This window comes from Eschrichtius robustus (genome assembly GCF_028021215.1).
Source record: "Eschrichtius robustus isolate mEscRob2 chromosome Y unlocalized genomic scaffold, mEscRob2.pri SUPER_Y_unloc_1, whole genome shotgun sequence".
In the NCBI taxonomy this organism is placed as follows: Eukaryota; Metazoa; Chordata; class Mammalia; order Artiodactyla; family Eschrichtiidae; genus Eschrichtius; species Eschrichtius robustus.
The window spans coordinates 882777-904498 of record NW_027175152.1 but is presented as its reverse complement, the minus strand read 5'-3'; the positions used below and the strand labels follow the sequence as shown (position 1 = coordinate 904498).

Genomic DNA, 21722 nt, shown 5'->3' with positions numbered 1-21722 from the left:
GCCTTTTTGTTCCACGTGCACTTTTTTTTTTCTTACGGGTTTTCTTTGTGAAAGCAGAGGTACTGAACAATACAGGCAAGATACCTAACTATTTTAACTTAAATGATTTAAAACTTGTAATTTTAGTTATCAGATGTCAAGCTGTTGATTCACTTGACCAAAACCGCCAGATTTTAACTTCGCATGTAAGTTACGTTACTCGCTTTGGACCAGTGTTTCTTAAAGTATATCAGTATAAGTAAACACAGTTTAAATTTCCCTCAATAAAGGATGTAACTCCCTCCTTTGCTTTTTACTTAACATTTTTAAACTTGGTGGAAAAAAATATATTTTAAACAGTATTTGATGTGTAATCAAGAAAAATGTGAGTAGATGGGAAAAAATTTGAAAATATGTTTAAGGTATTTTCTGCACATTTCATAAAACGTATTAACTGTTAGATGTGTAGAATCCGGGACCATTTTTTATTGCTTATTTTTTTGTTGTTTTTTGGATATGAAGTCTTGAACCCTGCAGCTCAAAAGAATTTATAGTTGTCTTCTAATCTAATTTTTACATACAGGTTTTTGTAAGATATCTATTAAAAAATGGAGCATTTGTTTGTTACGCCAGTGCTTGTTTTGCTTTGTGTTACAAGTTTCCTCTCTTTTAAGTAAGAAACGGCAAAAATTTTCACTGATATAGGATACTTCACTTGAGTTTTAAACAGGTGTAATAAAGTTTGATACTTTTGGCTTATAATTTATTTTTTGCTAAATGTATAAAGATATATTTTTAATTACTTACAGAAAAATGGCAGAAGCATATCAGCCTGGGAAACTGTTCATAGGAGGTCTCCATGCTGACACCAGGGAAAATTCTCTTGAAGTGGTATTTGGGAAATATGGTCGCATTACAGAAGGTAATTTTTAGAACCAATATATATATATCTATTCAAAGCAAATGTGTATTAAACATACACCATTGAACAGCTATGTTAAAATGCTTTTTCTATTCTTAACACATGAGCACTTTTTTTTTAAGTTGCTATTTTTTATCAGGAAAGCACTGGGCAATGAGGGAAAGTGTACACGTTAAGGTCTCCTACTACTGAGAAGGGAAAAAAGCAGCGTTTTTTCCTTCCCCCCACCTGCGCTTTGTGGCACGCAGGATCTTAGTTACCTGACCAGGGATCAAGCCTGCACCGAGTGGCATGCGGCACGTGGATCTTAGTTGCCTGATGAGGGATCAGACCTGTGTCCCCTGCGTTGGGAACGTGGAGTCTTATCCACCAGACTGCCAGGGAAGTCCCAGGGCTTTTTCAATATACTGTGGTCATAGGACATGAAATAGGATGAGATATGCTAATTGTAGAATGTTTGAAATTATTGACTCTGTTTTTAAAATACTGGAAATGATATAAAATGGAAAGTTTTTTTTTTTTTTTGGTTTATTTGTTTTTGTTTTTTGTTTCATTTTTAAGTAACTTTTGGGAGGTTGTTACTGTACTGTGTCCATAACATCAAATTAAGTTAAGGAGGCCTTATGAGAAATTGTCAAAGGATTGATAATTTTGAAAACATGAAAAGTTCAATTTTATGTGAAATTTTAAATTAAAAAGATGTATGTGTTTTACAGTTATTTTGGTGAAGGCTCGGGAAACAAACAAGTCTAGAGGCTTTGCTTTTATTACTTTTGAGAATCCTGCAGATGCAAAGGAGGCTGCCAAATATATGAATGGAAAGGTAAGAGTCTTTTAATAATATTTTGTGTTCTCCATTTAGTACTATTTCTAGACTGTTTTTATTTTCTAATTTTTTAAAGTAACATAAGGCCATATAAGCCTTCACTCTGCTTTTTGTCACATAAGTACTGGATTGTCTGGTTGGAAAGAGATTGAAATTAACATTAGCTTTAACAATATATTTTAAACCTGTTTTAGCATTCAAACGTAAAAGTAAGTAAGTTCTAGCCTGTACAGCTCTCCCCAGTATCCCATACTGTTATTCTTAAGTCTCGGCTTATTTGTACTTAAGAGTCACTCTTCCGTGTGTCAGTGTTACAAATAATCATCTGTCCCTTAAAACTGTACTTTTAATTGCATAGTTGCTCCAAGATTTTTTTTATATTGTAGGTAATATTTTTACCATTTTGTATTGCAGGTAATATCTTTTTATATTCATCATACTGTGAATTGTTAATTGTTAAAATTACCCCCAGTGCTTCTCAGTTCTCGTGGTGTGGAACACATACATTAATTCCCTTTTTCCTATAGCTTGGTTTCTGGTATGCTGCAGGCACTTGGCACATGTTGACATGTTTTTACTTTACTTTCATATTTTAAGGTATAGTAGTACCTAAAAGTTGATTTTGACTCAAAAAAATACTGATCTTGAACTAGTGCAGTAGTAAATAAATTTGATGTAATGTTACTAATGTTATACTTACTCTTTTTAGTCTTTGGATGGAAAAGCAATTAAAGTAGAGCAAGCCAAAAAACCATCTTTTGAAAGCGGTGGTAAACAGAGACCACAACCTCCTGCAAGAAACAGGGGCCGTCTGAGAAATACGAGAAATCCGAGATATGGAAGAGAAGGAAATGGAAGAGCAAGAGAGCATCCCTCACGTGGAGGACACTTGGGTAATGTTTTAAAATACAAGGCTGCAGCCATAGGACCGAAAAATAGTTTAACTGTATAGAAACATCTCAATTTTTATTCCATCCTTTATGAGCAAAGTAGTCTGTAAGAATTATTAGATGATGAGTTACATTGATAGTCAGAAGTATTTCTAAGTGGTAAAGAATTATTGTAGTTATAAAATGACTTAACTAGATAATGTGCAAAAAGTTAATCACCTTACAGGGAAATAGCATAAATTTTAAACTAAATTCAGTCTCTTTTACCATTATTACTGATTGCTTCTTTTCTTCAAGAATTTTTCTACAGAGTTTACTACTGTCGATCATACATTAGAATTTTTCACTTTAGGGCCAATAACTTTATATGAGTTTAAATCAATGATTCATTCATAATCTATTAAAAATACATTGATTAATTTTATTCCGAGAGTAGCCTTATTGCAACATAAAAATACTAGAGAATCTTGAAAACTTCACAACAGAAAATGAAAGTCATTCAAGATATCCACAATTCAGGGATAAACACTTCATATTTTAGGTTTCACCTTGCAGTATTTGTCTTAAGTATATGTGTTCAGACATCTAAGCCAATCTCCATTGTCATTTTGATATGAGGCTTTTCTACCTGGGTCTGTTGTTTGCATTTGGGAAAATACCTTAGGGAAATAAATAGAGCTTTAGATTCTAAAAGGTGTCTTTGATTCAGGAAAAGAGTGAAAACCTCTGCTTCAGAAATATGTATGTTTTCTTTGTGTGTGTGTTAGAGGAGAAAGTCGTTGAAAATGTATTTTTTGAACTTTTTCAGAGAACTTTTCTACTTAGTAAGAAAAGGAGGAAAAGCACTTTGCATTTCAAAAACTTCCATGTATCTAACAACCTTTGCTTCATCTATTAACCATAACCAGTCTTCAGAAATAAAACATTTAGCTTCTTTTTGTGATAATTAGATGTGTGAATTTTAGGAAATGTTTTATGCAAGTTCAGTGAAAGGGTGTGCCCATTTTAAGATAACATAGTTTTGTTCTTTTCCCACTAACTTGATCTTGAGAAAAGTTTACCAGTTCATATTCTCCCATGTGTAAGAATACTCATTTTTTCTTGCCTGTGGCAATACAGGGGAATTGCAATATATCTAAACATCTTTCTGGTTAGAAAGGTAAAACAAATTTTCAATATTTAATGTGCATTTCTTTTTTTTTTTTTTTACACATTTAGTTTTATTGTAACAAAGCAATTTGTACACTTTTAACGTTTAAAACTGAGCATCATCTTTCCTTTCCAGTGAAACAGAAAGAAAAATTTAAAAATAAACAGGAACAAAATTACAATAGAGAATGTCAATTGCAAATAAGATCCTACAGGTTCTGCTGATTCTCCCATCGAGTGGCAGGGCTCAAGTCATCATTAGGAGAGAATTTTATTTTAGAAGTGTCATCTTAAACTGCAAGGATGTCTGTTAAACATCACAATTCAACATACCAAAGGAGAAGCCATGTTGTCAAAATGCCCACTTAACCCACCCAAACATCTCAAACCCACCCTTTGCTGACCTTCTATAACCCCGTTTTTTTAAGTTTTTTTTTTTTCTTTTTTTAAACAAGAGAAAGTAGACAGATAGATGTTGGTAAATGCTGTCCATATTCACATAGAGACACAGTGTAATCTCTGAGCTCAATATACAGAGAAAGGAGGAAAAAAGCTAGAATTCTATGCACTACTACACAGGGGCCTAGCACCCTCCAGCTTCCAGCAGAGCTAAGGGAGCAGAAGGTTTTTCCTTTTTCCCACAGAGCATGGTGGTGTTGATTCCGTAAAGTTTTTGTTGAGACAGGAAGGGATAAAAATGAATTTGGAACAGAAAGAGGTAGAGATTCTTTTCCCACTGAATTCTGCTCAAGGTATTTCCCCCCAAAATAAGTTGTGAGCCATGGTATAAAGGAGAAAAGAGACCTCAAAAACAGGGCAACTGAGCACAAGAGGAGTAGGAGAAAAAAAAAAAGACTGCAACTTGCTCCCAGGGACTGGAGAAAATTAAAAAAGGAAGGTTGGAATCCATCAGTGTTCCATTAGTCATCTTCTCCTTCATCTTCCTTCATCCTCATCCCCTTCTTCATCAATATCTTCCAGTCCTTCTTCCTCTTCATCATCATCGTCATCTTCTTCTCCTTCCCTTTCCTCATCATCCATGTCCGGAACCAAGTAGTACTGTAATGGATTTGGCCAAATATCATCTGTGATGACCTCTCCTAACTCATCTGCACCTGCATCAGAATGATCGGTAAACCAGGTGAAGAAGCTTTCTGGTTCCTCATGCTGTCTCTTCCTGCTGGCTTTATTCTGCATTTGACTTGCACGTTTTGTCAGATCCTTTCCGGATTTCCGTTTGATTTCAGTGGACTTTGAAGATGGATCACCACTCTCATTCAGGTGAAATTCTTTGGAGAGAACTTTATTTTCGAAGTAAGGGTTTTCATCAAAATAAAAATCTATTCTGTAACCTGATTTACTATCTTCAAATTCTGTCACTTCGACTCTTGTCAAATAATGCAGCACCTCTTCATCCTCCTCCCCAAGCAGTGCAGACGCTTGTGGATGGTTAACAAATCAATAAATACATATTACATCACTACGTGATCCAAGGTTGGTTGAATCCATGGATGCAGACCTAGGGATACTGGGCCAACTGTAAAGTTATAAGCAGATATTCTCCTGCAAAGGGGGTTGTTTGTATGTATATACTTAACTTTTAGGTAATGCATTTTTTATTCATCTTTTTTATTTTTAATGTTTTGATTTATACCTAGGATGTTGTGTTTCTGAAAAGCTTCCTTGACACCAGAATTATATAACTAATAACTTACCATCTTCCTCCTAATATGATCAAAAATTCAGTTTTACATTTAATTTATCCAGGTTTTTCTGTACTCTCTCCCTTCTCCCCAGACTGCTTTCATACCATTGGTTCTTGAATTTTTTCCTAGATTTTCCAAACTGACTTTTACGGTAAGTCTTTGAACTGTACTAACTTATGTGTCATATGAGGAAACAATCTTTTTGGTTTAGACAAATATGAAAGCTGAAGACTGGAGCAATTGTTTAGTGAAAATTTATAACAATAAGTGAAACTTGACCAATGAAAAAATGTTGATTCTACTTAATTAAAAAGATTTCATTTAAACACAGGTGGTGGTGGACATACTCCTAGTCTCAAGGCGAGTTCTTCCAGGGGACCATCTCCAGTTAAAAGAGGACCATCTTCGAGAAGTGGAGGTCCTCCTCCTAAAAGATCTGCTCAAAGACGAAGCAGTAGTAGGATGGGAAGACAAGGTAAATGCTACATAATGCAGAGACAGTTGTTTCTTATTAATGAAAGTGAGCTATTTTAAACAGAATGTTTAAGCAAAATGGAAAGTGAGAAGTATATGAACATGTTTACCGATCACTAATTTATTTATTGATTTGTGGTTGGGAAATAATTTTTCAGTTTCTAATTATAGATGTAGTAGGTGATTAGCACTGCAGTGGGGAAAACATTGCTTGTAAGTCCATGTTTGCTATAGAATTCCTCTTAATTCAAGTTGCTGCTAACACTGTTTGGTTAGTAGCCTTCTTTATCACATAGTTTCAATATCAGAATTTTCATGAAAACTATGTCCTGTGAGAGAATGTTCTGGTCTGTAGAGTAGTTTAACTATGTATATTGGCCACCTGATTTTTTATTTAATTATTATAAACAGTAACTGAAACTTGCCATATGAACTGTACTTTGTGCTCTTAACTTTTTTAGCACTGTTTTCTGATCCCTAATATGGTACAGACTTGAAACAGTCATTATCAAATTGCCATTTTATGTGTAGAACATTAATGAAACCAAATGTAGCACGGTGTTGACTTCAAAATACAAAAGAAGCTAAGAAGCCTACCCTTTCCATTATTAGGTGGTTAGCCTAGTGAACAAACAAGAGAAGAGAAAGGTTGACCTCTAGGAATTAGGAATAAGAATTAACACATGAAGAGAACATTATTTATGGGAGATAGTTTCATATTTTGGAAGTGGTACAGTGTTTTTCAAATGAGCCCTTTAAGTATTGCTAATAAACTGTAGAAGTCACTATTGCTATCATCATAAAAGGTCAATAATTAAGGCTGTGCACTTAAAGGAGAGAGCCAACCACTTGGTGATTGAATATGTGACAGTAGTTACCAAAAATTAATTTTTTGCTCAAATTTTGAGGCGTTTTCCCTACTGCTGGTAATTTAAAGGTTATGCAAAATGTATAGGGAACGGGAGATGTCAGAAAATAAAATGTTCAGTGATAACATTTAAAGGGAAACAAAAATGTGCATAAATGGAATTTTAGAAGGAGTAGTTTTTTAAAATGATTTTGGAGAGAGGAAGGATATCAGTCTTTTGAATTTTTCTTTGAAACATTACTGTCAATTTTGAGATACTTACATAAGCATTTTTAAATTAAAGGCTTAGAATCACGTGGAAGAAAAAATAATGGAGGTTCTCCTCGTAGAGAGCCAGTCCCTTTTCGGAGAGTTGGCTATATGTCACCAAGAGATGATGGTTATGCTACTAAAGATAGGTAAGAAAAAACACGGTGTATGAATTAAGTCATGGTTAATTTTGTTGTTCTTGTTGAAATTTACCCAACACAAAATTGAACATTTAAAAGTGAACAATTCAGTAACATTTAGTACACTTAACAGTGTTATGCAACCACCAGTTGTTCTGTTCAGTTCCAAAACATTTCATTACCCCTAAATAAAATTCATAAGCAGTCACTCCCATTTTCTCCCCCCTTGTCCCTGGTAGGTACCCATCTGTGTCCTTATCTATGAATTTATCTAATCCTGAATATATCATACTAATGGAATCAAACCATATGTGACCTTTATTATCCAGTTTTCCCTTGGCATAAATGTTTTCAAGGATCATCCATGCTGTAGCATGAATCAGTACTTTAGATCTTTTTTTTTTGGCTGACTAAATATTCCATTTTATGTGTGGTTAACATGGTTTGTTTATCCATCTGTGTGGGTTATTCCCACCATAGTGCTGTCATGAATATTCCTGCACAAGCACTTGGGTACCTGTTTTCAATTCTTTTTGAGTGTATATATACTTAGGAGTGGAATTCCTGGGACATATAGTAATTCTTTAATTTTTTAAGGAACTGCTAATCTTTTCCACAGAACCTGTACCACTTTTACGTTTCTGCCACGCACATACATGATTTGTTTCTCTGCATCTGCACCAACACTGATATATTCTGTTTGTTTTTTTTTAAATTATAGCCAGTCTGATAGGTGCAAAGTAGATATTTCATTTTGGTTTTGAATTGCATTTCCCTAATAAATACGTTGAGCAGCTTTTCATGTCCTCGTTGGTCATTGTATATCTTCTTTGGACAAAAGTATATTCAAGTCCTTTGCCCGTTTAAAATTTTTTGTCTTTTTGTTGTCTGAATTCTTTATATATTCTGGATATTATAAGTTGCATTTAAAATTTTATCTGCTTTATTTAAGTTATTCAAGCAGAGATCATCCAAGCTCCCGAGACAAAAGGGATTATGCTCCAGCACTAGACTCCAGCAGAGTCTATGGATACCGTTATTATGGACATTCAAGTTCTTGGAATGATCATCTCTCTAGAGGACATAGGTAATATAAAATTTTGTGTTTTTATCAAATAGCTTCTTGAAATTCTTAATTATGACATTCTTTTACATTTAGTGATCGTGATGGCTATGGTGGAAGTCGTGATAGAGATTATTCTGAATATCCAAGTGGAAGCTCTCACAGGGATTCATATGAGAGTTACGGTAAGAGTCCAGTTACAACTTGTAAATCATAGAATTAGACTTAACCAGATCATTGTTTACTCTAATTTTACTTCTAATTCCTCAAAGGTAAAACTGTGTTTAGCATGGCCTTTTTGATAAGTTGAAGATCTTTGAATTACTTTCTTGATAGCTCACTTAAAATAAAATGCTATGAAGGGTAAATTGGCAGTCTCATCTTTTTTTCTCATTGCAGAAAAACTATTTTAACATTTAAAAATAATCAGAGTGCTATTAAAAGTATGAAGCATAGGAACATTATGAAGGTCAGAATTTCAGTCCATTTTCAGAAAATTTACTTTAAAATAAACTACTTAGGCTGAAAAATATTGCTCGCTCTTTTAAATAAATGTGAAAGTCCTTCACTGTTGGGACATAGTTTATATTTTCATAGCAGAGACAGACAAAGCTTATCTTTTCAAATATTTAGCACTTTAAGTCATGTTATATGATACCAGAAAAATTTGTAATGTTTAAATTTTATCAATAATTAACTTCACAGGTGTCTCCTACGGTGCACCAGCAGCACGAAGGGCCCCTGTGACTTATGGTGGAAGCAGTTGCTATGATTATAGCAGTACAAGAGATGGATATAGAGGAGGTCTGGAAGGTTACTCAAGCAGCCAAAGTAATACTTATTCAAGTCGTCGTGAGCCAGGAAGAAAAGAACAACGAGGGTTTTCACCCTCTGTGAATAAGGGGTACCTTGCTCCTCGTGAGTCATACAGTAGCTCAGGTTGGGGGGGGCACTTCCAGAGGAGGTAATGCGGGAAGCCAATATGAAAGAGAGGGCCAAAGGTGATGTTAAAAATAACAGTTATGTACCAAATGTTCTTTACAAAAGAAAAGTTTAAGTTGTTTTCTTTAATTGATGCTTGAATACTACTAAAAGAAAAATGTTGGTTTGGGGGAAGAGGCATATATTAATTTTTCCTATATGAATTTTCAGACAAAATGAAAACATGGAATTATTCAAAGTACTTTCATAGTTCATATTAATTGAAAAATAGAAGTTGTATTTAAAATTTAAGGTTCAGAATTTTCAGAGTAAAAAAATTTCATGAAATGTTTCTTGTTGATTATACTGCTGAGTTAAACAAGCGTAAAACTTTTGTTTGGAGGGTGACTTGTGCTGTTTCCTAAACTTTTCCTGTGTGTCTTTGAACATGAATGTATTCAAAATTAAGCAATGTGTTATTTCTCCATCGCAAGCTGTGACTGTTTTCCAGTTAGGCTAAACAAATTATATGTTCCTTTTTGAAAGCTTAAATGTATATATAAAAGGTTTGAGAAGTCTCCAAAAAGGCTGAAAAACAATGTTTGCATTACTACTGAAATTCTGTGTGTCTTTATCCTTTTAAAGCAATAGTATAAATGAAAGGAAAATTTAGACATGTGACTGTAAAGAGTTTAAGAAATGTTGAGGTTAAGTATCTATTTTCTGATCCATATTCAAGTGGCTGATGAGCAACGTGGGAATAATGGTAATAAAACCAATTTTCCACTTAAATGTAAATGGAACCAGTTAAGTTTTCTGATTATATATCTTAGTGAAAGTTAGTACCCCTGGATTTTAAAACATTGGGAAACGTTTTAAGTAATACTGATTTTAACTTTATTTTGGCGTACTTGATGTAACACAAAGGGTTTAGTAATATACTCATAAGTATAGCGTGATCTGGAGGGTTAAGGGTTTTTTGTCAGTGACTTCAGGTGACATTTAATTAGTAATGCTTTAAGTTTGGGAAGAAAGTTGAGTGTAAAAACTTTAGGCCAAATTGGAGTCTGCAAAACTAGTACAGAAATCTGCAATTTCCTTTTAAAGGAACAGCAAAAATGAAGTTAAGGGGAAGGAGAGTATTATTTGAGCCAAACTGAGGATTATAACTCAGGAGACAGACTCAGAAAGTTCTGAGGACTGTTCCACCTGTTAGAAGTCAAAGGCATAGTTACATACATTTTGAAGAGAAAGGACAGTATTCACATCAAAGTGACATATAGATATTTTACATGAAGATCACCAGGGATACGTAGTCTGGGTAAGCAGGTACAAAGTGAGCAGCAAGTCAACATGATCCCAGTACAGAGCTGGGAAAGAACAGTATTCTTTTTAAGAAGTTACACCGTAAGTGTCAGAGGAAAGTAAAAATAATTGACCTTTATGATCAGGAAGGCACTCTGTCTTTGAGGAACTCTGGCTACTGTGTAATGCAGACATTAGGAAGGGAGCGAGGATGTCCAAATGAACACAGAATTTTATGTTTAATTTTTCTTGGCTGGCCTTAAAGTACCGTATTTCATAAAATCCTAGTGGACATCAAAGGTTTGCTTTTAGTATCTAACATATAAGATTGATGAATCAAATTCTTAAAAGGAAGGGTAAAGCAAACCAAGTTTTGAACCCAAAACTGAACCGATTACTTTTCCTGAGTACATGTTCATGAAAAACCCATAAAACTCTTAAATGTTTAACAGTTGGGCGATCTTAAAAGTACAGGGATAGCGTGGGTTTGGTTCCAGAACAGTAAAGCAAGTCGTGCTTTTGGGGTTTCCAAATAAGAATAGGAAAGATTAGTTGATTGAGAAACCAGAAATAGGATGAAAGTATATTTCAGAGGAGCGGGGGCCAACTTTGGTATTTTGGTGAATTCCTTACTGTAAGTTAACTTACAGAGACATGTTTTCATTCACCTATCCTGTAGGATTGTGAGGGTTGAATGAGAAGAATATAAACTTCCTAGCATTATTTGTACTGTAACAACAGGTGCACAGGAAATAGCATCTATGATACCTTGCCCCTAGGAATTTTGAACTCCAACAAAAAGATTCTTGACAAGATATTCTGTTTATTATAGTGATAATATTTGTAAGAAGATGAAAGGAGTAACCTAGAAGATAAAATTTCTCCTCAACCTTGGAACAAGAATTCTGTATTTGAACATGTTAAAGTAAATGCTGAAAATCGTAAACAGTGCTAAGGCCTGTCCTGTTAGAAGTTTTTGTAGGAACATAACAAATTTGCAGTACAGAGAATAAAAAGTAAATGCCAACTATAAGTTTATTTAAATTTGAGTGCTGTGAAGGATATTAACTTTTAAAGTTTTCTGTATGTTTTACATATGAGAGTAATACAGGGAGATAAATAATTTTAAAATTAGTCCTGTGTGTGGTTTACCTTAGTTGGCTTGTTTTGAAAAATGGCATTTAACCCAAAAATGTAAAATTTCCTGTTGAAAAAATTTGTAAGAATTAAATGTTTTTCTGTTGACTCGAGTCATTGAAACTGGTTTGTAATGTTAAAGCATATCAAGTTGCCTTCAGAAACTACATTGAAACACCTACACAAGGAAATTTTCTTCTGTTCCTTGATTCAGCAGTCAGTATTCTAGGCTTTGTTCCATATGCTAAACATAAAGGCAGTGAATGAGATCTTACCTCATGATGTGTATCTTCTAATGGAGCTGACACTCAACACTCTGGATACCTAGTAGGACATAATTTATGTTTAGTCTGTGTTTCATATACAGTGAATTTGAAATCACCTATGATTTAGCCAGAGATTGAACGATGTTGGTGAAAATTTATTTGCTTAAAGGGATTATCTCGTACACTGCTTATTTTGTGCACTGCTTATCTTGTTTTTCTTTGGCAGTTTTGTGTTTTTATAGGTGTTAGAGAAAACCTTTCTCACTTGCAGTTTAACTCCCGTTTTATGTCTTGTCAACATTTTTAGACAATAGTTTACTTTAAAAAAAATTTTTTTTTAGCTGTTCTGGGTCTTAGTTGTGGCATGCGGGCTCTTCGTTGCAGCGTGGGAGATCTTTAGTTTCAGCATGCAGGATCTTTCGTTGTGGCACGCAGGATCTTTTAGTTGCGGCACACGGGATCTTCACTGCAGTGTGTGAGATCTCTAGTTGTGGCATGCGGGATATTCTAGTTGTGGGGCAGTCGAACTCAGTAGTTGCAGCATGCAGGATCTAGTTCCCTGACTAGGGATTGAATCCGGGCCCGCTCCATTGGCATCGCAGAGCCTTAGCCACTGGGCCACCAGGGATGTCCCTGTGGACTTAAGAATTTTAAGAATTCGTTTAAGAATTTTAAGAATTAACGTTTATCTTGAAATTAAAAAGTTGTATAATTTTTCTAAAAGTGTTACTTTAAAGTTTGGCTTTTTACACCTAGATCTGTAATTTTCTTTTTTCTTACTGTGTTATAAGATAGACACTTTCATTTCTTTGAGACCAATTTTTCCACTGATTTATACCATGAAAGTTAATTTGTAAATATGCACATGTCTTTTTCTAGCCTATTCTATTCATTCTTACAGTGCCAAATACCACATTACATGATTGTTAGAAATAATTTAAGAATTTCACATTAATGCAAGTAATTTGTTTACTGTTCATTTTTATCTTAGTTATTTCTGGAGTTTTGACTGACATTACTTTAGATTTATAGATGAATTAGGGGACTTTAATGTCTTGAGCTTTCCCACCCATCTTTCCTTATATTCAGACCTTTAATACCTGACAGATTGTCTGGAAAGGCCCTTACTACATCATTTCTTAGCTGCATTCCTAAGGTAATTTCTAATGTTTAGATTTTGAATGATACTTTTTACAATTATAATCTTGGGTGAATTATAATTGATGAATAGGTGTCCTTTTGGTTTTAAAGTTCATTTATTCAAGTGATATTTTATGAAAAATAGTTTTTAGATTTCTCTGGAATTTTCTACATAGTCCACCCTTTAAAGAGAAGTTTTGTCATTTGATCTGTATCCATTTTTTTCTTCCTCCATCCTGAGGAATTAAACTTTGAGTTGTATTTGCTGCAAAATTGTAAAAAGCTATCTTTGGATTTACTTTTAAAACATTTCTCAATTTCATGGCTGCTTATGTAACCCAGTCTTTCCTATTAACAGAAAATATGTATTTCTCCACTAGTTTTTAAGAGAAATGTATTTGTTCCTTTCTTCCTCATGTGTAAACACTCATTGTGTTCCCAGTGAATTTAAGGTTTTTGCTCATGCAAAGAGTTTGGCCATGAGACAGCGAGGTTAAGGAAGTAAAGTGAGGATTTATTTAAGCAAGAATACGCTCTCAGAGGGAGAGCAGGCAGACAGGTGAAGAGCTGCTGCCCTGGGTTCCACTGGCAAGTCAGTTATGAGGGGCATACAAATGAAGGGGTGGCATACTCATTGGGGAAGCAGGAGTTTGGGGGTCGTATTCCCTGTTTCTTTCCAGCTCCAGAAGGGATTTTTGTCCTTATTTAGCTTCATCAGAAGTGTCATGGCCTCAGTGCATGGTGCGTGCTTCTTGTCTGCAAGGCTTATTTTATTATAGGGAGAGCAACAGGTTACATTTGGAAGCAGGAGATTCCTGCCTTTCCTCATCTTTCTCTGTCTGCCTTCAGGACACTTACCACCCAAAATGTGCAGTTTCCTGTCATTCGGGAGGTTCCTGTTTGTCTGCCCATGGACCCATGCTGTTCACAAGATGCTTGCTTTCCTGCCACCTGGCCCCTCTTCCATTACTCTGCTCATATCTAGCTACTTGCCTGCTGTAGCAATTGCAGTAATCTTAACCTCGCAGTCCTTTAATTGCATGGCAGTCACTGAAAAACACATTCATGGCATGAAACAGACTTCTGGCTCTACTGCTTAACAGCCAGATTTAATTTTGTTCATGAATGAGTGATATCCAAACCTCTGTCACATTTTCTCAGACACCGTCTGAGATTTAACGTCAATTGTTTTTCCTCTCTAGTGTTTCTTTCCTGTCAACTACAGGATTAAAATATTAAACAGTAATTATTGAAATAATAAAAATTGTTTGATTTCCCCCTGTATACTGAACTTGTCCCTTCCAGTAGACTTGCTTGGAAGCTGCTGGTTGGCCTACATATTAGGTAGAAACCATAAACCCCCTAAATTAGGGAACAATTATAACTTTGCCGGATTTAAAGATCAGCTTTTGTATAATGCATACAGCTGTTATCTATCTAGACTATGGAAAGTGTCCCAATAAATACTAACTAATCACCATCAAGTGATTAGCTGGTGTTTACAGGAACACTTTCCATAGTTTTCTCAAGTGCTCAATAATAATGGTTAATATAAGATTAAGAAACTACCAATGCAAAGCATTAAAACCACAGATCTTTCTAACACAACTTTTGAGAAATCGTATTTCCCTATTGTACCCTGGATAGCCTTTATCTCCCGGACAAAATAGTGTTTAGGGATCTTTCATAGGAAAGAATCTGTGAGGAAAAATTCCTACTTACAAACGCATGTTTTGGATTTTCCTTTTTGCCTTTATACTAACTGATTCAGAAGTTTCATCTCTATCCGTCCTGTGGCAGGCAGAGTAATAGCACCTAGAGATGTTTATATTCTAATCCCTAGAACATGAGAATGGATATGATACCTAACATGGTAAAAGAATCTTTGCCAATTTGATTAGGTTAAAGACCTTGAGATGGGAATTTATCCTGGGTTATCCAAGGGGACCTAAAGTCATCTCAGGGTTGTTACAAAAGGAAGAGGGAATCAAAGAAGGTGATAGGAAAAGCAAAACAAAGGGTGGAGTGATGCAGCCATGAGCTGAGGAATGCAGACATCTTCTAGAAGCTGAAGGCAAGGAAGACAGACATTCTCTCCGGAGCCTCCGGAAGCAACTGCTGAAACCATAACTGTAGCTCCCCAAGACCTCTTTCAGACTGGCCTCCATAAGTATAAGATAGTTTATGTTGTTTTAAGCCACTAAGTTTGTCGTACAACAGCAAAAGGAAGCTAACAGTTTCTGTATTATGATTTTTAGGTAACTGTATTTCAGTATTAGATTTGTAGAACCAGTACTTCATTGCTTATCTCACATTTGACAGGAACATCTTACTGTATGGCAGGTCTTCTGCCTGCCCCTGTGATTCTAGATAAGAAGACCTCTTTCAGTTTCTTCTCCTAATGACTTGTAGGCTTTAAAAAATCCTAGGAACTACTAATATCTCTAAAATGTGTATGGCTGCTGGGATACTAACCACAGAGGAAGAGTTGATAAATTTATTTCCCCAATATCTTCAATATATGCTGAGTACTCAAGACTGGTAATAATGAATTCTGAGTAATGGCTTAAGTGGTTATTTAATTATTACGTTTCCACAGTGTCTGCCCCAGAAGAGCCAGATAGTACTTTTCAGACAATTTTTGGTTTTTATTACTTGCAGTGGAGATAGAGAAGTATATATAGCCAAGGATATTTGTTAATGATTATACACCCAAACCAAGGGTACAGTCATACTAAGGAGAAACATATCATATATATTCTACTTTACAACTATCTCCTTTCATTAGATTATATATTATTGTATATACCTTTCCTATCAAAGCATTTAAATTATGCTCTGCTCTATCATGAGGCATTTACAGGTAATGTATGTCTGAGTGGAAACCACCTGCACCCTATGCCCATCCTACTCCTAGTTGTTTCCTGTATTTCGTCATCTCAGCTTAAATTTCCCTTTCAGTGAATACATTCCCTGTGTCACCATCTTTTTAAATAGAGATCGTACATACTAATATAACCAAGGATTGTTCCTTCACAGTTTATCATTTCTCAGTTTCTCATTTTGCAGAAATACATCATTAATGTACTTCTTTTACAAATGAACTTTAGGGCAGGGCCAACACTTAAGTAGGATGGTAAGTTGCTATGAAACAATAGCTATTTACTCAACCAAAGTGGCAGTGAAAAATTTCAAAGGTAAACACAGATATTTAAAATGGATTACTTAACAGTAAAGAAAGTTTACAATCTGTTATCAGAAGCAGGTATATATTTCCCTTATTATTTTCTAGCAGATCCAATTCCATACATTAATTAAAACTCTTAACCATTAAAACTCCAATGTCTAGATAAAACCAAGAAGTAATCGGTAACCATGTGTCATATCAGCATTTCCTCACTGGCAAACTTATGAGTATATTCAATAACCACCTCTAGAAACATATATCGTCTCACAGTGTAGTTTCTTTCCTCAATGTGGTATAAGACGTGTCCAATAACGTCAAGCATCTTTAGCTTTTCTCTAATAAGGCAAAAGTAGGTAAGCTGACTAGCTAGACATTTAATATTTCAGTATTTTATTTTGGAAATTATATGGATACTCACTGAATTCTCATCATTTAACTTAATGTAGAAAACCTCTAGATTCATGTTACCAGAAAGGTTCGGAGAAACTATTTTTAAGTAACATACCATAACACAAAATTATTCTTAAAGAGTTTACCTAAAAGCTTTAATCCCATTTATTTCTATTTTATTACATATGAAAATATCAAAATACCATTTTTTGTTGTTGACAAATTTTGTAACAGACTAGATGAGGTTACTGACTTTTAGTTAACCTAAGTGCAATAAAAGTATTATACATGGTGTTGATAACTCTAAAGACATTTAGAGTCTGTATTAATTAAACCAACATATGAACTTCTCTGAGAGTTTAAGTCTCCAGAGGGGACAGGGATCCCAAGAGAGTGGGCCACGGAGGGAGGGACCAGATACATATAGAAACAAGAACGCAGACACACACACACACACACACACACACACACACACACACACACACACACACACACACACACACACACAAAGGCCGAGAGGAGACAGACAGACACTCAGACGGAGCTCTTCACTCCATGGCTTTCCTGCACTTGAACAAAGGAATTCAAGTCTAGCAAAGAGCTGGGTTTGCCGGACACTCGCCTCTCATGCCACAGAGCTTCGGGCTCTCTGTCCCCTGGAAGAAAACTATCCAGCAACTTTGGCCACCATGCATTTCCTTGTACAGTTTTTGAGAGCTCCCAGTGGTTAAAGGTCCTGAGGGAAACCGGATTCTGATTTTCTTATTTCGAAGCGGGAACTCCTAGTTCCAATTGACACAGGCCAAAATAGGTATCGCAGGGCACCCGGGCATGCCAGACGCAAGGCCGGAGGCCTCCCTGGAGGCGAGCTCCCTGTGGAACTTGGGCTGCTAGACTGGGGGGCGGAGCGTTGTTTCGGAGGAACATGGAGTCCTGGAGGCTAGCCTGTTCCCGCAGGGTGAGGGGCGCGGGCAGCCGAGGGGTAGGCCCACTGCCCTGGCCCCGATTGGTGGTGTTGGGGACTAGCGGCCTGGGCGTGGCTCGGAGCTCGTACCCTCCGTCCCCCCAAGTCCTGAGGCAGGCACGGCTTCTCATGCGCCTGCGCATGCGTCCCCTCCCCCCACGCACCCCCGCCCCGCCGGAATTGTGCCCTCTACCGCCCTCCCCCCACACACGGAAGTCCACGGGCACGGGGCCTGCGTGCTGTGCGGCCCACGTGGTGTGCTTGCAGCTCGTGCTCTTTCGCCGCGGCCCCAGCGCAGAGCCAGGTTCACATGGGCAGTAAGGCAGGGCCCGGGGAAGGCGGCACTGCCCAGGGACCCTGGGTCATCCTAGGTGTAGGAGGGGGTCCTCAGGAAGCAGGGGCCCGCGGGTCCCCAGGTGTGGTGCGGGAGGTGGGTAGGGTGCCGGCACTAGCTGATGGGTGCGGCGAGGAGGCCGCCATCTTCAGCGGGGAGGTGGTGCAGCAAGGCACGGCCCTGTTGGAGGGAGAGGTGGCGCGGATCGGGGAGGTGTTTTGGCTGCCCGTGGAGGACATCATGGAAGAGGTGGAGGTGGTGACGGAGGAGGAGGAGCAGGAACAGCAGGAGGAGCAGATGCTGGTGGAAGAGCCGGAGCAGAAGCCCCAGGAGGAGGGTCAGGAAGAGCCAGGGCCGTCCCCGAAGAGCGCCCCGTCCCCGCTGGAGGCGCTGGAGGCTCTGGAGGCCCTGCAGTTAGAGCTGAGCACTCTGAATACCCAAGCCAGCAGGACCTACACTGGGCTCAAGCGCAAGATCTGTGAGCGGCGGAAGCCTCACTTGGATGGCAGAAGCGCCGTCATTCGGGGCATCCCTGGCTTCTGGGCCAGAGCCGTATCCTTACAGAGGCCCCTTGGGGTTGGCTGCAGTGAAGGAGGAGCAGGCGTAGGAGCAGCGGGGGTGGGGGTAGGGGCGGGGGTGGGGGTAGGAGCGGGGGAGGGGGAGCGGTGGGCGCAGGCGCAGGCCAAGAGGGCTGAGGACTGTGGGTACAGGAGGGCATGGGGGGCTGCAAAGGGGCAGCGGGAGCAGAGGGTGGGCCTGAGGCCACAGCTGTAGGTGTCTGAGCCAAAACTTTGGGTGAATGCTCTTGGCCTGCAGCGTGCACAGCAGTACTTCCCCAGGGTGGGGGGAAGAGGCCGTGGCAAGGTCACAATTGGGAGTAGCCCCGAGCACCCCTCACACAGAGCAGTTATTGGAAGTGTGATTATCCCGGGAAACTGGCAGCAGACAAGCGGAAGTCCCAATACCCGTCCTGGTCAGTCAGAGCCCGTGTAGTTGTTCCAGCTGCCTCAGTGCAAAAGCACAAGGTCCTGCCTACACACAGGGTGAAGCTGTAAGGGGCAGCAGTCCTTGGCCGGACACCAGGACCCCGGACACACTCTTGGGCCGGCAAGAATCCTTACCTCCACGGGCCCTTCACCAGCACACTCGAGTCTGTGGAAGACACACACGCGCAGGCACGCACCTGACCTCCCCATGGACCCTGTGAGTCCTGCAGAACTCCAGACACACCCACGCAGCCCCTTCTGAAGACAGGAAACAGGGCAAAGGCCCAAGGCTTCATATTTGAACACACAAGCATGCACGCGTACACACACAGGCACACACACGCACACCCACACGCACACGCACACACGGCGTATGAGAAGGCATGAGGCAGCGACAGCGCATCTAGACTGCTTAAGAAGGGACATGCCGGCACCCAGCACACACAGGCCAGGGAGAGATCAGGTTCGTCCAGGAAACAGGCCCTCCCCCGGGTGGGTGCACTGGGCCCCAAGGAAGACACAGGCAAGAGCACGTCTGATGGCAGGGCAGGGGCTGAGGACGTCTTTGAGGGCCAGACGGCCATTAGCGCTCATGGATCTGGCAGATGTCCCGCTGCAGTCTCTTCCTTTGGCCGGTCTGGGGACTGGCTCTGTGGCTTGTGGCTCTTCCTTCCCTGACATGTGGCATGTGAAGCCTCCTTGACCTAAAGCAGATTATGAACCACCCCCAGATTTCGGCCGTGATCAGTGAACAAGATGAAGACCTGCTTAGCTACATGATCAAGTTGGAGGTCAGTCTGGAGAGACTGGGGCCTCGTGGGTGGAGGCGGGTGGCCGGTAGGGAGGGGGCAGGGTTGTCCTTAAAGGTTGGGTGTAAGCAGCAGGAGAAGGGAAGGGGAAATGGTTCGTGGCTGCCAAGCAGGCAAGCTCGGGACCCCTAGAAGAGCTCCCGCCCTTCTCCTCCTCTTGGGCGTGGCAGGTGAAGGAACTGGGCCATCCGAGGCACCACTGCAAGTTGAAGTTTTTCTTTCGGCACAACCCCTACTTCTGGAATAACATGATCCTTAAGGAGTATCACCTTAGCATCGCTGGTAGGAGGGGCTCCCAGGGGGGCTGGGGGGTGAGGGGAGGCTGCGGAAGGGCGTGGATGCTGGGCCAACGTGACTGTGATCCTTTCCTATCTCCCCTGTCTTCCTCCAGGATATAAGGCGTCTCGTTCCACTCACATCCATTGGTTCTGGGATTATGAACGGGGAGCTCCCAGCCGCAGGCAGGACCCCACCGGCCTTAACTTCCTCAACTGGTTGTCTGACCACAACTGCCCAGGGTCTAACAGGATTGCTGAGGTGGGGTGCCTCTGGTGCCCCTCAGCAGTGGTGACGTTGGAGTCCCCCGGCTGCTTGCAGGGAGGGATGTGGGCCTGGCCTGCCCTGTCCCGACCTGGCCCCTTTCCCCTACCAGATCATCGGCGAGGACCTGTGGCCCAATCCCCTGCGCTACTACCCCAGGGAGGAAGGCCCCACTGGGACAGGTAAGTGAGAGGAGGACAGGTGGGTAAGGAGCCCAGGGGTTGGGCGCTGAAATGAGTGTGGTCCGGGTACACTGGAGCTCTCCCTTTTCCCAAATGGGAAAGCTCAGGCTGAGAGCAGACTGTGGGCGGAGCTGGGTTTCAGGTCATCCCGGCCTTGGCAGCGGGTGAGAGGGTGAGAATGGAGCCGGAAGGACTGTAGGGCACACGGGGTAGCAGGACTCTAACCAGCTAAGCTTTCAGAGTGAGTGCCCCGGGTGTCTATGAAAGAGGCAGGCACCTCCTTAAGCAGGCACCTTTGTGTGAATCATCAGTCCCTGGCTTCAGCCTGCCCTCAGCTGGGGATCACCTGGGCCCCTCCCTCCTGGCAAAGGCCTACAGATGCTGAGGAGCTTCACTCTGAGTCTCCTCCCGCCTGTTTGCGGACTTTCCCGAGTCTTCTTTGAATTTTCACGTCCACCCCTGAGCCTCAACCGCACCACCACACAGACAGTCCTGGAAACGGCACAAGGCTAGCTGGGGACAATATTGAGGACCTGGGGCAGGAAATGGCAAGGGACCACAAAAGGGCTGGGCCTACCGCCTACCAACGCCATGTCTCATATTGCTGGACACAGCCAGTGTCCCCTGCTGAAAGGCCTCATGCTCCCTGTTTGTGTTCCTGTCCCTGTGCTCCTGTGTGTGCATGCGTCTGTGTGTCGGGTGCACTCCAGACCCAGAGATGAAGGCGCTGGGGAGCCTCAGAGGTTGGCCAAAGAGCACCAGAGCCAGGAGGCGTCTACAGATGCGGTAGATGGGTGGAGGTGTCTACCTACGCGGTTCGGGTGCCCAGGGAAGAAACGAGGAAAGGATGGCCAGTGAAGGTTCCAGAGAGCAGGGCCCCACGTGCCGGGAATGACGCCCAGAGAGACATAAACACCGTTCACAAGTGCTCCTGTCTCAGTGTGTGTGTATAGGTACGGTGGTTTGTGGAGTATTCATGAGTGAATCAAGTGGTGTGGGGCTTCTTAGCCCGTGCCTGTGGACCTCCCTGTCTGTGGGCGAGATGGTGGGCCTGTGGAAGTGGAGGACGTGGGGAGGGCAGGACGACGTGGGATTCCGGAGAGGCCCAGGGCCTTCCTAACAGGGCAGGGACTGGAGGAGGAGGAGGCAAAGAAAGAGAGCCTGCTTAACTGGAGACTTGCCCCGCAGGCAGGGCAAGGAGACAGGGAAGGGCCCTGGCCTGCAGGGGCCTAATGGCCTGGTGCCACCTAGGCTCCGTGCCTGAGCCAGCAGCCTGCGTCCAGGACGTCTGGCAC

General features: G+C 40.5%; 2 protein-coding genes and 1 pseudogene across 2 annotated transcripts; 2 read left to right on the top strand and 1 right to left on the bottom strand.

The window, feature by feature from the left end:
* The first annotated feature begins 792 nt into the window (after nt 1–792).
* On the top strand, nt 793–9234 carry LOC137757642 (RNA-binding motif protein, X chromosome-like). The gene is made up of 8 exons (XM_068534243.1): nt 793–901; nt 1618–1724; nt 2437–2665; nt 5804–5947; nt 7098–7212; nt 8156–8290; nt 8363–8451; nt 8972–9234. The coding sequence occupies exons 1-8, from the start codon at nt 793–795 to the stop codon at nt 9232–9234; spliced, it is 1191 nt and encodes a 396-aa protein (XP_068390344.1).
* On the bottom strand, nt 4625–5221 carry LOC137757658 (protein SET-like; annotated as a pseudogene).
* An 8652-nt stretch (nt 9235–17886) lies between the features above and the next one.
* On the top strand, nt 17887–20940 carry LOC137757662 (testis-specific Y-encoded protein 1-like). The gene is made up of 6 exons (XM_068534275.1): nt 17887–18462; nt 19610–19687; nt 19876–19987; nt 20097–20242; nt 20358–20427; nt 20798–20940. Exons 1-6 carry the CDS (start codon nt 17887–17889, stop codon nt 20938–20940), a joined length of 1125 nt encoding a protein of 374 aa, XP_068390376.1.
* The last annotated feature ends 782 nt before the right edge of the window (nt 20941–21722 follow it).

What these genes read in the sequence shown, in the direction of transcription:
- LOC137757642 (XM_068534243.1), top strand. Translation starts at nt 793, where the DNA reads ATGGCAGAAGCATATCAGCCTGGGAAACTGTTCATAGGAGGTCTCCAT. An exon ending in GGTTATGCTACTAAAGATAG is followed by an intron (nt 7,213 to 8,155) that starts GTAAGAAAAAAC and finishes GCTTTATTTAAG; the next exon opens with TTATTCAAGCAGAGATCATC. An exon ending in CATCTCTCTAGAGGACATAG is followed by an intron (nt 8,291 to 8,362) that starts GTAATATAAAAT and finishes TTTTACATTTAG; the next exon opens with TGATCGTGATGGCTATGGTG.
- LOC137757662 (XM_068534275.1), top strand. Translation starts at nt 17,887, where the DNA reads ATGGGCAGTAAGGCAGGGCCCGGGGAAGGCGGCACTGCCCAGGGACCC. An exon ending in GGTCTAACAGGATTGCTGAG is followed by an intron (nt 20,243 to 20,357) that starts GTGGGGTGCCTC and finishes TTCCCCTACCAG; the next exon opens with ATCATCGGCGAGGACCTGTG. An exon ending in GGAAGGCCCCACTGGGACAG is followed by an intron (nt 20,428 to 20,797) that starts GTAAGTGAGAGG and finishes CTCCTGGCAAAG; the next exon opens with GCCTACAGATGCTGAGGAGC.